General features: G+C 41.3%; 1 protein-coding gene across 3 annotated transcripts in view; it reads left to right on the top strand.

The window, feature by feature from the left end:
* Positions 1 to 15,072, top strand: part of SEMA5A (semaphorin 5A) — a 493,904-nt gene that overhangs the window by 358,877 nt on the left and 119,955 nt on the right. For all 3 annotated transcript variants that reach the window (XM_081231009.1, XM_081231008.1, XM_081231010.1), the window contains one exon: positions 6,742 to 6,946. In XM_081231009.1, the coding sequence (XP_081087135.1) occupies positions 6,742 to 6,946 (205 nt within the window). The remainder of the gene's footprint in view (positions 1 to 6,741; positions 6,947 to 15,072) is intronic.

The raw sequence follows: 15,072 nt of genomic DNA, 5'->3' as shown, positions 1-15,072 counted from the left end.
TATAATTATTAACTGAACACTGACTCTTTGCCCCATTGTTGAGTCTCTGCATCTTAACCTCACCTGTGTCCCCTGGATCTTGGGTAATGTAACTGTTTAAAAAGGCCCTTTGTAAAAACCATGAAGGTAAAATATATCATTCCCTTTAAGAAAATCCATTGTAAAATCCTGAAGTTTAAAAAAAAAAATTAACAAAGATGCTCACCATACTTATAGGGTTCTTTTAATGTCTTGACGTTTCAATTGCAAATGTCTTCACGGTGAACAGTGACTTAACAAATTTTGTGATGCCTAACCGACTCCACAGAGTGGATAACTTATAGCCCCTTTGACTGGATATATTTGTAGCACACAGCAAATTCCCTCATTTCCTGAGTCCACGAGCATCTGGTTTTATAATGCCAGGGCTTACTCATGTTTATGAGATGGGAGTTGGGCCATGTAGTGTGATGAATGAAACCTGCAGAATGTGGCGTGCCTTTCAGGCAGGGAGCTTGCTTACCTGAGTGTGTCTTCTTTGGGTAGAATTTAAGATGTGCACAGACTTAAAAGCTTTTGCAGAGCAAAGGAAAACATAAACAAGATGAAAAGACAACCCTCAGAATGGGAGAAAATATTTGAAAATGAAGCAACTGACAAAGGATTAATCTCCAAAATATACAAGCAGCACATGCAGCTCAATATCAAAAAAATAAACAACCCAATCCAAAAATGGACAGAAGATCTAAATAGATATTTCTCCAAAGAAGATATACAGATTGCCAACAAACACATAAAAGGATGCTCAACATCACTAATCATTAGAGAAATGCAAATCAAAACAACAATGAGGTATCATCTCACACCAGTCAGAATGGCCATCATCAAAAAATCTAGCAACAATAAATGCTGGAGAGAGTGTGGAGAAAAGGGAACCCTCTTGCACTGTTGGTGGGAATGTAAATTGATACAGCCACTATGGAGAACAGTATGGAGGGTCCTTAAAAGACTAAAAATAGAACTACCATACGACCCAGCAATCTCACTACTGGGCACATACCCTGAGAAAACCATAATTCAAAAAGAGTCATGTACCACAATGTTCATTGCAGCTCTATTTACAAGAGCCAGGAAATGGAAGCAACCTAAGTGTCCATCAACAGATGAATGGATAAAGAAGATGTGGCACATATATACAATGGAATATTACTCAGCCATAAAAAGAAACGAAATTGAGTTATTTGTAGTGAGGTGGATGGACCTAGAGTGTGTTATACAGAGTGAAGTAAGTCAGAAAGAGAAAAATAAATACTGTATGCTAACTATGGAATCTTAAAAAAAAAAAAAAGAATTCTGAAGAACCTAGGTGCAGGACAGGAATAAAGATGCAGATGTAGAGAATGGACTTGAGGACACACGGAGGGGGAAGTGTAAGCTGGGACGAAGTGAGAGATATAGATTATGGTGATTCTTTGTATAATTCCTAGTGCAAGTAGGTACCAAATGTTTTCTTTCGGTTTACCATACTTGATAACCATGCTAACTTAAGGCAAGCTTACTGACTTCCGTGAGACCATCTAGGCAAGCATAGGGTGGGAATATGTTTTTTTTGTGTGTGTGTGTGGTACACGGGCCTCTCACTGTTGTGGCCTCTCCCGTTGCGGAGCACAGGCTCCGGACGCACAGGCTCAGCGGCCATGGCTCACGGGCCCAGCCGCTCCGCGGCATGTGGGATCTTCCCGGACCGGGGCACGAACCCGTGTCCCCTGCATCGGCAGGCGGACTCTCAACCACTGCGCCACCAGGGAAGCCCGGGAATATGTTTTGAATTAAGGATCCCTTCACTAGTTGTATATAATGAACCTTATGTTTGCAATAACCAACAGTTAGAAGTGGTTAGATTTTTTTATTATTGTTTGCCTACTGACATTTGGAATTTTATGCAGTACTTATGTACTAGAAGTATCTAATTAATTAGGAGAACAGAAACATGATTCAGGTTCAGGAGGAAGAATGGGTTAGGAGGAACAATGCATAATTTTTCAAGATTTGATACAGAAATCTCAATTGAAAACAATAACAAAACGAAACAAAGTATTACTTTTATCAGTTGCAAGCTAGAAACCACGGTAGGTGGTGCTGTGAAAGGCTGCCCTGTTAGAGGCTGCAGTCCCCGAAGTCACCCAGGCTCTGAGCCCTCACTAGGAAAAGCATCAGTCACTTCCAGAAAACATTATTCAGATCCAGTGGCACACCTGCAGTGGGACAGACTCTGTTGGTTTTGATTACCACCAATCAAAAGTGATGGAGCCAAAATGGAAAACAGACCCTCAAAAGTGGTCAGGCAGATGAGGAGGCCACTGCTGGAGGACCAGATGGAGGAACTTGGTCACGCCATCAGCACCCTTTGGTACAGGATACATGTTTGCAGCAAGATGGGAGGAAGGGTACCATCAAAATCAGGCCCTCTCAGCATAAGGCTAGGTGATTGTGGACTTGCCCACCAAGGGTTGGCAAGCTAGGATGAGGATGGGTCTGTCATCCTTGAAAAAAATAAACAAGAATGTAAGTGTTATTTTATTAAGAATTAGTACAAGTATTGATCTTATTACTTTCAGAGGTGTTAGCAACACAACCATTATGGCTGGTAAGCCATAGGAGGACGATGGCTGTGTTTTTACTATTTTTATTGTTTTCCTCTTGCACAGAGTACCCAGAGTGTCACACAGACACTGCGGGAGCCCTGTGTATAAGGCACGGTGAGAAAATTTGCAGCCCATTAGAGAGCTAAATGGGTTCCTTATGATCCAAAAAATATATGCTATAAATTTAAATAGCTTTCAAAATGTCTGAAAAAGAATCCTTGGGTGAGATATTCATTATAGACTGGCAAAAGAAACCAGGACACTGTGGAGTATAGGGTATAGTTTAAAACCAGTTCTTGGCTAAAGATTTTGTCAGTCGGTTCCAACCTGTGGGTTTTTTTCCCACACCACCAAGCAATTCTCCAACACCAGCTGGGTGTCCAACAGGTCAACTCAATTCCGACACTGTTCACCCAGAGATAGCATCCGATCTGACAGGTGGAGGGCTCAGTCCTGCAAGACTCTGCCCTTGAGCCCCACTTCAGACGCCATTCTGAAGTCCAGGTAGTCACCCATGCTTCTGACCTGTGGGCTACAGGTGGAACATTCCAAGGTTCATTAGGTTCGTTAATTGGCTGGAGAGGCTCACAGAACTCAAACATTTTACGTACTAGATCACTGGTTTATTCTAAAGGACACAACTCAGGAAGAGCCAGATGGAAGAGATTCACAGGGCAAGTAGGGCAAGGTATGCGGAAAGGGCGTGGAGCTCTTTCTGAGGTGGGTACGCTCCCTGAACCTCCACTTGTTCACCAATCCAGAAGCTCTGAGAGCTCCATCCTTTGGGATTTTTATGGAGGCTTCCCTATAGGCGTGATTGATGAAATCATTTGGTCACTGGTGATGGATTCAACCTCCAGCACCTTTCTCCTTCCTGGAGGTCAGGGTGGTGAGACTGAAAGTCCCAACCCTCTAATCACATGGTTGGGTCCCCTGAGGACTAGCCCCCATCATTAGGTGAGGTCCAAAAGTCACCTTATTAACATAACAAAAGGCACCTGTATGGCTCTCATCACTTAGGAAATTTCAAGGGTTTTAGGAGCTCTGTGACAGAACAGGGACAAAGACCAAATATATATTTCTTATTATAAATCACGATATCACAGTGACAATTCAGGTTGCTGATTTAAGTAAGTTAAGCGTCGTGAAAACGACAAGGAACAGTCGGGGTTCCTGCTCTGAAGCCCCAGCCCACCCAGGCCTCTGCGTCACTTAGGTCCCCAGATTCTTCAAGAGCAGCCAGAGGTCCTCAGTTGTATATTATGTCTCCTGATTTTTCTGATGCCAATTTTTTACACGGTGCATAGAAAACAAAACCTGCACGCAAACTTCACCCAGCAGTCAGATTGCTCGTTGCTACCTGTGACTTAAGTATTGCTGCTGATTTCAGGAATAGAAAACCGCCAAACACTGACTCTCAGAACTAGAACTCACCTGGATAGACTTCAGAGCATTTTGTAACACATTTGTCAACAGGCAATGTCTCTGTCCTCTAAGTGTTACTGTTAAATATGTTAATTATGGAAAATCTCCTGGCACACCCCCCTGCCCCAATACCACTGCTATGTATTCACCCACTGATTCCTTCCTCCCTTTATTTATTAATTCATTCCCTCTGGCCCCTGCAGCTCAATGGCCCATAGAATTGCTGCCCTGCTACTAGACGGACACATTGACCATTTACCATTGTTTGAATGGCTTCTCTGTGCCAGGCACACGGCCTTGTTCCTTGGCACTTACAGTTACTTTCAATTAATTTACAAATGCTCTCCACTGATAGTCTCAGTTGGCCTCACAACAGCCCTGTGAAGTGAGCAAAGGAAGTGTTTTTCTAGCCACCTTATAGGTAAAGAGGCAGAGGCTGAGAGGCAGGGCCTCACCTGAGACCACAGAGCTTGTACCCTTCACCTTCACCTGACCATCCCACCACCTGGTACCTGGGGCCCCTGCAAGGGTGTGACATTAAACTAAGCATTGGACCAGTCTTGGAATCCATTTTGCTCCAAGATACTTTAATTCTAAATCAGCGTATCATTTTATGGCATGTAGGATATTTTATCAAGTGCTACAAAAATACCGTCTATTCTTAAAAAGCCATATCCATCTTATACTTTTGCACCTCTAACCTATTATAAAACCAAGTATTAGAAATGACATGTTATAAAGGTAGTTTCAGATGGTATGAACAGGGAAATTCATTTCCATCAAACCTACTTCTATGAAGTTCTGCCGAGGATCAGCCTTTATTGGTACCACAATTTAAAGTTTATGAAAGAAATGAGAAAGCTTGGTGATAATTTTCTGATTCTATGTTCTGCCCCAGGAAAGCTTTGCTTGCTTTCCTACCCCTCTTTTAACCTCATCCTTGCCCAGGACCATCCTACCTAACACCTGCCAGCCTTTTTGCAGCACAGCTCTGAGTTTAATTCTCAGCAATTACCAGGCCTATTTTTTTTTTTCCCTGTGTATCACAGATTCCTCTTTGTGGTATTTCTTCTACCTGAGAATCTTCTTCCTTCCTTCCTATTTCCTTCTGATTTCTTCCTTTACACTCTTCTCTCTGCCCATCTCCCTTCCTTTATCTTACTCCCCTCTCTTCTTGAAAATTCATCACTGTTGGGGAGAAAGAAAGTTTCCTCTGCCCTTCTAGATTCTTCTGACCAGTCTAAGAATTAAATTGACATGAGACAGATTAACAGGAGAAAATCCAAAAAAAGTTTAATAACATGTATACATGGGAGGGACCCAGGAAAACTGAGTAACTCACCCAAGTGGCCGAAACCCTCATCTTAAATACCATCTTTAGCTAAAGACGAAAGAGCATGTTGAGGGTAGTAGTTTGAGACTTCAAAGGGGACAAAAGCAATTGACCTGGAGATAGAAAAGCAAATGCTTGGTAAATAAGTGTTTGCTGGGCCTACAGAGACAATGGGACCCAGAGTGGGCTCTGATCTCTAGGCCCTGCTAAGTTTCTCCCACCACACTTAGCCCATATTCTTTGCTGATATCTCTGGAGATAGCTCTATTCCAGGAACAGGGCCTCCGTCTAAATTTTTTAGGCATTTAGGGGGAAGGTCAAAGTTTCTTCCTGAGTCTATTGGGCCTTCGTTGTTTCCAGCTCAAAATAATCCACATGCCAGAGAGACATTTTGGGGTGGAAAGTTTTGCTCGCCTGCCCCATGTTTTTTCTCGGATGCTTGACTCTATGTGAATTTTTTGGTTCTTCTAGCTCAGAATATGAGCACAAAGCAATAAGGCCAACCCAGTGTTTTGTAGCCCATGTAAAAGACAGTAGAACAATATCACATAGTTTACAGATTAAAATGACCTAATTCTATCTTTGTGGAATCCATGTCTTGCTTATAAACCCACCATTCCAAGGAAAACTAGCAAATCTACATGATGCATTTGATTGCTGTGTTCTCCATCTGGGAACCTGATTTATCTGACAGATTAAGTAGTATGCACTTAGCCAGACAGCTCCCAAGGGACTCCACAGGTGATGAGGAGATTTTCTGTATATGCTGTTGGAATTGAAGTTAGCAACGACTTCTACTCCATTTTTTTCAAGCTTTTGATCATTCATTTATTTTTCTTTAACTTTTTATTTTATATTGGAGTGTAATTGGCTAACAATGTTGTGTTTCAGGTGTACAGCAAAGTGATTCGGTTAAACATATACATGTATCTATTCTTTTTCAAACTCTTTTTCCATTTAGGTTGTTATACAACATTGAGCAGAGTCCCCTGTGCTATCCAGTAGGTCCTTGTTAGTTATCCATTTTAAATATAGCAGTGTGTACATGTCAGTCACAAACTCCCTGACTATCCCTCCCCACCCCATCCCACCCTCCGGTAACCATAAGTTGATTCTCTAAGTCCATGAGTCTGTTTCTGTTTTGTAGATAAGTTCATTTGTTCTCATCGTTCATTTATGATGGGAGTGAAGAGACTCCCCAAATATAACAAGTTCAAACCTAAAATGGAAGGAACACCAAGGATGGGGACTTTGGCAGAAATGGAGAAGGGAGCACATTGGCCCACTCAGGTGTTCAGATTCCCAGTCGCCCTCCAGCTGGGGTGGCTGATTCCAGTAACTGCATGTCTTCTTCTGCAGTGCGGCACCATGGACCAGGGCCTGTATGTGAACCTGACGGAAAGGAACCTGCAGGACGCTCAGAAGTTCATCCTGATGCATGAGGTGGTGCAACCAGTGACTGCAGTGCCCTCCTTCATGGAGGACAACAGCCGCTTTTCCCACGTGGCCGTCGACCTGGTGCAGGGCAGGGACGCGCTCATCCACATCATTTATTTGGCCACAGGTAGGAGCTCGCCCTCCTCTGAGGAGCTTTCTATCACCTCCTGATTTTGTGTTTTAAGTTCTAAACATGAGATCTCAATGTCAAGCTTTGGGCCTGTCTTCTTTTCTCCAAGCAGCAAAGCCCAGGATGCTTCTTTATCTTCGTCATCCTCCGAAAATAATTACATCATCTTTTTTCACTGTGTTAGTTATCATTTTTATTGGAAAACCAATGCCTGATTACTTTCTTTCAATTTCATTGAAGTATAGTTGATTTACAGTGTTGTGTTAATTTCTGCTCTGCAGCAAAGGGATTCAGTTATATATGTGTGTGTGTATTTTTCTTTGTGTTCTTTTACATTATGGTTTTATCACAGGATATTGAATATAGTTCCTGGTGCTATACAGTAAGACCTTGTCATTTATCCATAATATGTATACTATTTTGCATCTGCTAATCCCAAACTCCTAATCCTTCCCTCCTTCATCCCCCCATCCCCTTTGGCAACCACAAGTCTGTTCTCTATGTCTGTGAGTCTGTTTCTGTTTCATAGATAAGTTCATTTGTGTCGTGTTTTAGATTCCACATATAAGTAATATATGGTATTTGTCTTTCTCTTTCTGACTTACTCTGCTTAGTATCATAATCTCTAGGTCCATCCATGTTGCTGAAAATGGCATTATTGCACTCTTTTTTATGGTTGGGTAATATTCCATTGTGTATATATATATATATATATATATATATATATATATATATATATATATATATATAAAATCATATCTTTATCCATTCATCTGTTGGTGGACAGGATGTTTCCATGTCTTGGCTATTGTAAATACTGATTTCTTAACTAGTATTTCTCAACTACTCATAAAATACATCTTTTCTTGGAAAGACCATTTTAATTCAGATAATTTAAGACAGTGAAATTTGTTAGAGGACATTGTCTGGTGAAATATTATCCTGAGATTGTCATCTGATTTCCAGTTGGTTTACAAACAGTGCTCACAGCAATATATTCCTGTTGTAGGATTATAGGTAGAAGCATTCTGAAGAATATGTTTGGGGGCATAAATAAGAAAATACTTTACAGAAAACACAGGCAACAATGCTTATCAAATTATCAGTGACAGCTAGACCTCTTTGGTTTCCACAGTAACTCACCTGTTGAAGGCAGGTTCCATCTCTGTTCATTACATGAACAGCGCCAGGTGCCCTAGGCTGGCCTCATGGCTGGGTCTTAGTTTTACAAACTTGCCCAGCTCTTTCTTGCTTCAGGTCCTCCCGTATAGAAAATCCTGCTTTGTGAAGTCCACCCCATCCTTACATCCTCTGTCCAATGTTTTGTATAGTTGGCACTTTTTCATAGAACACAGTTTCCACTGTTGTTGTTAATAATATCTTATATCCATCAGTTGGTTAATTTTATTTACAAAGTTGCTAAGATTTACTGAGCTTTTACTGTTTTGCGGTTCATCTGAGTGCTGATGAGTGAGATGGTGAGCAGACCAGCAGCATCTTGCTCTATATTCCTGCAGGGACAGCACATAATGAACCAACCACTAAGGAAATCTTGAGAAGTGATGCCAAGTTTATGCAGTGGGTGTGACTAAAGTGATGTGGTAGGAGAGCCAGGAAGGCTCCTGTGCTTGGCTGATGAGGTTAAGCTGAGAGCTGACCAAGGAGGAAGAGCTGGCTTTGCACAAGGAGGGACACAGCCAAAGAGCCTGATGCAGCAGTGGCCAGCTGTGGCCGGTGCTGCTGTGTGGTCAGCTCAGCTAAGGACAGAGATGTGACCATTGCATCACCAAAGGAGGCCACTGGTGCCTCTAAAGGTCAGTCTGAGGGAGGAGTGGGGGACAGGGAGGGAGCATGGAGGAGGTTAGGGGGAAACAGCTACCATGAGCAAGGCTTCTGGAAGCTATTCAGTGAAGGCCTGTAGAAGATTGATGTGTTAGCCTGAGAGGATGGGACCTCAAGTCTGTTTTAAGAGCAGGTAAGGAATTATCATCACAGTGTCTATCTTGCTCACCAGAGCCTAAGAAGGAACCATGACCCTTTTTCTGCTATTTTCATCTTAATTCCCCGATAGGGTGTGGTAGCTTGAGGAATGAAAGAAATGGATCTCTCCAAAATTTTCCTATTTTATTTTTTCCCATAAATGTTCTGGTTGATGCCACAGAGAATAGTCCTCTTGGAAATCTAGGAGGCTGTTGAGTTCCTCATCAGCACTTGGAGGAGGGATGGTGAAGGGAGATGGGCTGGTCCTAGCAGGCCTGGGTAGGTCAGCACAGAGCAGCCTATGGCCTCAACTTGAGAAACCTGACCTAGTCCACAACCAAGGCCATGGGTCATGTTTGTTTCTTTTTTACTTATTGGTTTGTAGATGGCCATCTTCTTGCTGTGTCCTCACTTGGTGGAGAGAGAGATCATGTCTCTCCTGTCTCTTCTTATAAGGGCACTAATCCCATCATGGGGCTCCACTCTCATGACCTAATTACCTCCTAAAGACCCCACCTCCAAATATCATTGCTTTGAAGATTAGGGCTTCAGTGTGAATTTTGGGACGACACTCACATTCACTCCATAGCAATAAGCAACTTGTTCTATCAACTTAAAACATGGCCACTGGGATAAAATATTTGAGGATCTTTATTACAAACAACATGTTTGAACAGAATCTAAATCAAATTCCAACAAAACAACTTAGATAAATTACCAATCTGAGATTAGATTATAGTCAGCATCTGTGGCTTTTTAAACAGTACAGCCTTCTAGAAACTTGTTTGCTCAAGTCTGTTTTGAATGATCTCATGATTGGGCTGCTGCTCTTCCCCTCCCCCGCTGGTTCCCATCCCCTCCCACGCTAAAGCTAGGGGGATTAGCTCAGCCTGAAGTAGCTATGATTACCCCAGGCTGTCTGATCCTGGCTCCAGGTTTGCAGTTCTCATTCTGATAATGATAGACCGCAAGCCACTCCGCAAATATGTCCTACAGAGATTCACTTTTTTGTTCTGCAGACCTGATTTGTTGCTTTTGTTTTAATCTACTGCCTGTCTGTAAATTCAGTCATGGCATAGCAAGATGTACTAACAGCAATCACAGGATGGGATTATGGGGAACGATGCCATACATAGAGCTCTTCTGCAGTTTCCATGACTGACAGGTTGTTTGTTAAACTCAAGGGGAAGGGGTTTTGCAGTGGGTGAAGGCCCCTTTCAGCAGAGAAATAACCATGGATACATGGAGTCCCAAAGAGAGCCCTGCTCCCAACCACATGAAGGGACTCAGGGCAGACATGCAGAGTTCTCCTAGCATCTGGATACATAGATGGTATTTAAGTTTGTTTAGACTAGTTTGATGATTCTAACTTTAGGACCTCTTAAAGTACAAATTTCATGTCTCAACCAAGTTCTGGATCTTTTCATTTATCTCTTATAGCACTGATGAATACATTTTGAAGGTGATCTCTTCTTTTACAAGTTTTAGTTCAGAATAAAATTTAGCTTTAAAGGATAACATTTTTAATGATCCAGCAGATAGCTTTCTTCTTTATTTCCAAGGCATTGAAATGTAAAAATGGAATATTAGAAAGAATATCCAAAAACACCAGTCTGTTTTAACTAAACCAGCTAAGAGCTGAACAACTCCTAACAAGTAGGGATGACAAAGATTACAGAATTTGACCTTTAAAATTCAGAAGGCTGATGTTTATGTGGCCTTTTATTTATATCTTTCCCAAGTAGTTTACATCAAGTCAAACCTTGGATGCATTTTACAATAAACTGAGTCCACATGCTGTACCTTATTCAGGAATTAGTAAGTGCTCAGCCGACAGAGCATGAGGGTAACATTCACAACCAGTGAATGTGAAGATGGAATACTTCTTAACTTGCTAATAAAATCAGTTTGATATCTTGGGTTTGGGAATCAGGTTTTGTGATAACTTATTTTCTCTCACCTGGAGTTTACTTGAATAAGCACACATTGGAGAACACCTGTCCATGGCCATTTGAAAACTGGTTAATTTTATTTGTCAGTATTATCTAAAAATTGAAGTGAAAAAACCTCTGTTCATTGTGCAGTTCACTTTGCTTCTTGCAGCTTGAATGGCATTTCCCTGCTGGCCACCAGGGAAGGCTGTTTGACTCTGGGGTCACCCCCCTGAGTCAAACAGCCTTTTCCGGACCCCTTCTGGGTCTGTTTTCATGCGACTCCCATCTCTCTCCTGTTGGAAATCCGGCTGCGATTAGGCACATTATCTGTGCCGTGACTGTGCTGATACTTTGTAAGTTATTTCTTTGAAGGTCTTCTCAGAGCAGGAGGCCAAATGGCAATGGTAACTCCTTTAGGATATTTATGACTGAAGATCTATACGTGGCTGTGTCTTATATCCAAATAGCTGCTCAGTGCCTCTCTACAAAGATAAAATTAGCATCATGTTGACCATCCGCGTATTCTGGGAATCTTTATTTGCGGAACCCTGTCTCTTCTGGCACCTCTCCCTCTGTGATATTCCTTTGCCAGCTCCATGTGTTCTCTCTGCCCCTCACCTATGGCTGTTGCGCTGCCCTTAGCTATGGTTGTTCTAATTCTATGGAATCTCCCTGGAAATACCATTCAGCTTCAGAGTTTCTACTGTCCTCTCTAGGGTGAAATATGTTACTTTATTTTCACTTGATCTCAATTCCACTGTGTCTACCAATCTGCCTCTTCTCCCATATGCTTTCTTGCTTTTGTTCAGGTACCAAGTTCTATAGCTTTGAAGCCTCTGCCACCTCTGCTAACCATTTATTTATTTATTTATTTCCATAACTGTTTATTCCCTTAACTCAACCCTTCTTATTTCTGGAGCGCTATTTTAGACCAGTGTCTGTTCAATGAGGGCATGGCTAAGACTCACCTCGAGGGCATGAGAAATGTGGGTTCCTGAGCCCAACCCCATGAGATTCTGATTCAGCACAGAGAGTGGGGTGTTTCTAACAGGATCCCAGATCAACTCAATGCTGGGCATTTCTGGTCCATATTTAAGTATTGCTGTTCTAGAGGAAATACTAGTTTTGTTTTGTTTGTTTCTTTCATTTTTTTTTAACTTAGAGTCACTTCTCTATAATAAATGTACCTTGCCTCTCTCTGTGCTTGGGCCCTGACATTATCGTGATTGATTTCTAATTGTTTGTGATGCAGATATAAAATCTGTTATCCAACATGAGCAGAGCAGACAAGTTTACAGTTCATCTCCGTAGTTGCTGGTATGATTTGCTAACTAGTTAGCAAAACAGATGTGACTTGATTTGAAAGAAAATGTTTTAGGATGCAGCAAGCTGATACAGAATGACTAAAATATATCAGGCTAAAAAAAAAGTCAGAACTCATATGTCATAGAACCTGGTGATCTAGGCAGGGACAGGCAAATGTACCAGGAATGATTTCTCTGAAATAAACGAAGAACTGAGACTGTACATTTCAAAGCACACCATATTTGAACAATATTGACTCAAAATAAAAGAACACTGAATGTAGTCAGGTTAAGTCTTTACATTGCAAAAGTAAAGAAATAATTATTCAGGTACTCAGGAGAAAAAAATACCTACAAATGGAAAAAAATGTTAGGTGGTTCCAGAACACTCTCTAACTGCATAAATCTGTGAAATGTGGTCAAAAATATTCTGAAAAGAAAAGAAAATATGAATCAAGAGTATTATATTCAACCAGGAATAAAGAAAGCAAGTAGACATGCTGCAAAATGAAAATCTCAAGCAATAGAATAAATACCAGGAGTGTCCTTTACAAGCAAAAAACAAGGCTAATTACTGGCTAGATTCAGCCAAACAAATGATGGAGAAGCTTTGAGAAAGAAAGGAAAACAAAATAAAACAAAATATTGGAACACTCAAGACCAGATTTCAAGTAAAGCAATATATGTAAAAATTGGAGGAAAATTGAATGCGACTCAAGAGTTTCATTCGAGGCTAATCTTTCCTTCAAAAATAAAGGTACATGGAGAATTTAGGGATATAGCATCTATCAAAACAAAGAACCTTGATTTCTAGTTAAAGAAGAATATCAGGACAGAAGTCATGGAAAAAGGGTGGGTGGTGAGCTGAGGATCCATTTTAATTTCAGATGAAAGAAAAATTAAAGTGTCCTATAGAACATGAAGGGCTCTGAGAGCTGGTGAAGCATCGTGTATACAGAACACTCAGAGAAGGTCCATGAACTGGACATGTCTTAAGCCCCTCCTCAGATTTCCTTGGCCTTCCTTTCTCCTGGACCCTCAGCCTTTTGCTCCATCTCAGCTGCCACCTGGGCTGATAAATGCCTGGGCAGGACCATGAGGTTCTTCCCACTGGTGCTGACTAGCTGGTGGCCAGGCCCTTGTGCCACTTCTGGACATGGATGAGACATCACACCACTGGTCTGGGATATAGCTTCTCAAGCAGATGCTAAAGGATCTGGGAGAGATACAACGCGGAAGTGCAGGGTACTAACTCCCTTGAGGCTAATCTCCACCAACAAGAGGCAGGATATGGGAAGAAACCACCTAATAAATTCCTTTCTCTTTTTTCCTTCCAATGGGCTATTCACGAACTCAATGGGTTCTTCACTTAGCCGAGCAGATACCTCTTTGTGGCTCAGCATACAGGAGTGGCCCATGGTGACCCTTCACGGGGCACTACTCCCCTCTTCCCGCTGTATCTCTTCCCTCACTCACACAGCCCTGGGGTTGTACCCCTAACAATACATCAGCTTCTAATCCTTGCTTCATACTCTGCTTTCTATGCAATCACACTAAGGAAGAATTCACCCAACCATGTAGGGTTGTCCGGTTACAAACGAAGGCAGAGATAAATGATATATGCTCTATAGACCTTATTAAGGCTTTAATCCAAATATAATAATAATAATAATAATAATAATAATAATAATAATAATAATAATGAGTGAGGGACAGACCTCAGGTATTGCCTTGAACTAAAGTACATAAGACTTAAGGACCCTAGGGAAATCTTTTTAGGCACCAAAAATTAAGTAATACATTTACTGTTGCCGTTACTATTATCTCCCTTAATATTTATAAGCAATTTGTAACTACCTAAGTGTCACAAGTAAGCATTAATTTGTGAAAATCTTGGACTTCCCTAGTGGTCCAGTGGTTAAGACTCTGCACTTCCAATGCAAGAGGCGTGGGTTCAGTCCCTGATCGGGGAAGTAAGTTCCCACATGCCGTGCAGTGCAGCCAAAAAAAGTATTTAAAAAAAAATTGTGAAAATCCTATAGGGGAAAGATTTTTTACAATCACTCCAAATTCTGTCCTTTTCACTGGAAATTGGAAATCCAAACCTAATCTGGATTTTCTCTATATGTGCCCATTTATGTAAGGCGTTCCCTAGGTGGAAAGGGAGCGTTATGTCATTCTAGTGCTTATTTGATAAAACTTAATGAATTTTGAGTTTAATGATAAAGTAATTGTAATGAATAACAACAATGTAGGAAAATTCCAATTACCTGCTGTTATGGTTAAATTATGTTCCCACAGAGGATATAGTGCAGTCCTAGCCCACCAATAGCACAGAATGTGAACTTATTTGAAAATAGGGTCTTTGCAGATGTAATTAGATAAGATTAAGTCGTACTGGAGTAGGGTGGACCCTTAATCCAATATGACTGGTGTTCTTATAAGAAGAGGAGAAAGACATGCACAGGAGAATGACATGTGACAACACAGGCAGAGCTTGGATGTGGCTGAAAGCCAGGGACCACCACTGATGGACAGCCACCACCAGAAGCTGGGAAAGATACAAAGAAGGATTTTACTCGGAGTCTCCAGGGAGCGTGGCCCTGCCAACACCTTGATTTCAGACTTTTAGCCTCCAGAACCCTGAGATGATAAATTTCTATTGCTTTAAGTCATTTAGAACATGGTATTCTATTATAGCTGTCCCAGGACACTAATCCACCTGGGTATAATTTTTCACTTTGCACCTGATCTTGCAGCCAATTTAAAACGTTAGCCTGGCTTTCTCCTGCTCCCCTGACATTTCTCAATGTCCTAAACTTAACAAACAAAATTAGTATTTTATATTAGGACCTGATAAACTCTATGAGTGTATTAAGCAACATTATCTATTCATAAATCCTCC

Source organism: Mesoplodon bidens (assembly GCF_964165515.1).
Source record: "Mesoplodon bidens genome assembly, chromosome: 4".
NCBI lineage: Eukaryota > Metazoa > Chordata > Mammalia > Artiodactyla > Ziphiidae > Mesoplodon > Mesoplodon bidens.
This window is presented reverse-complemented; position numbering and strand designations above follow the sequence as displayed.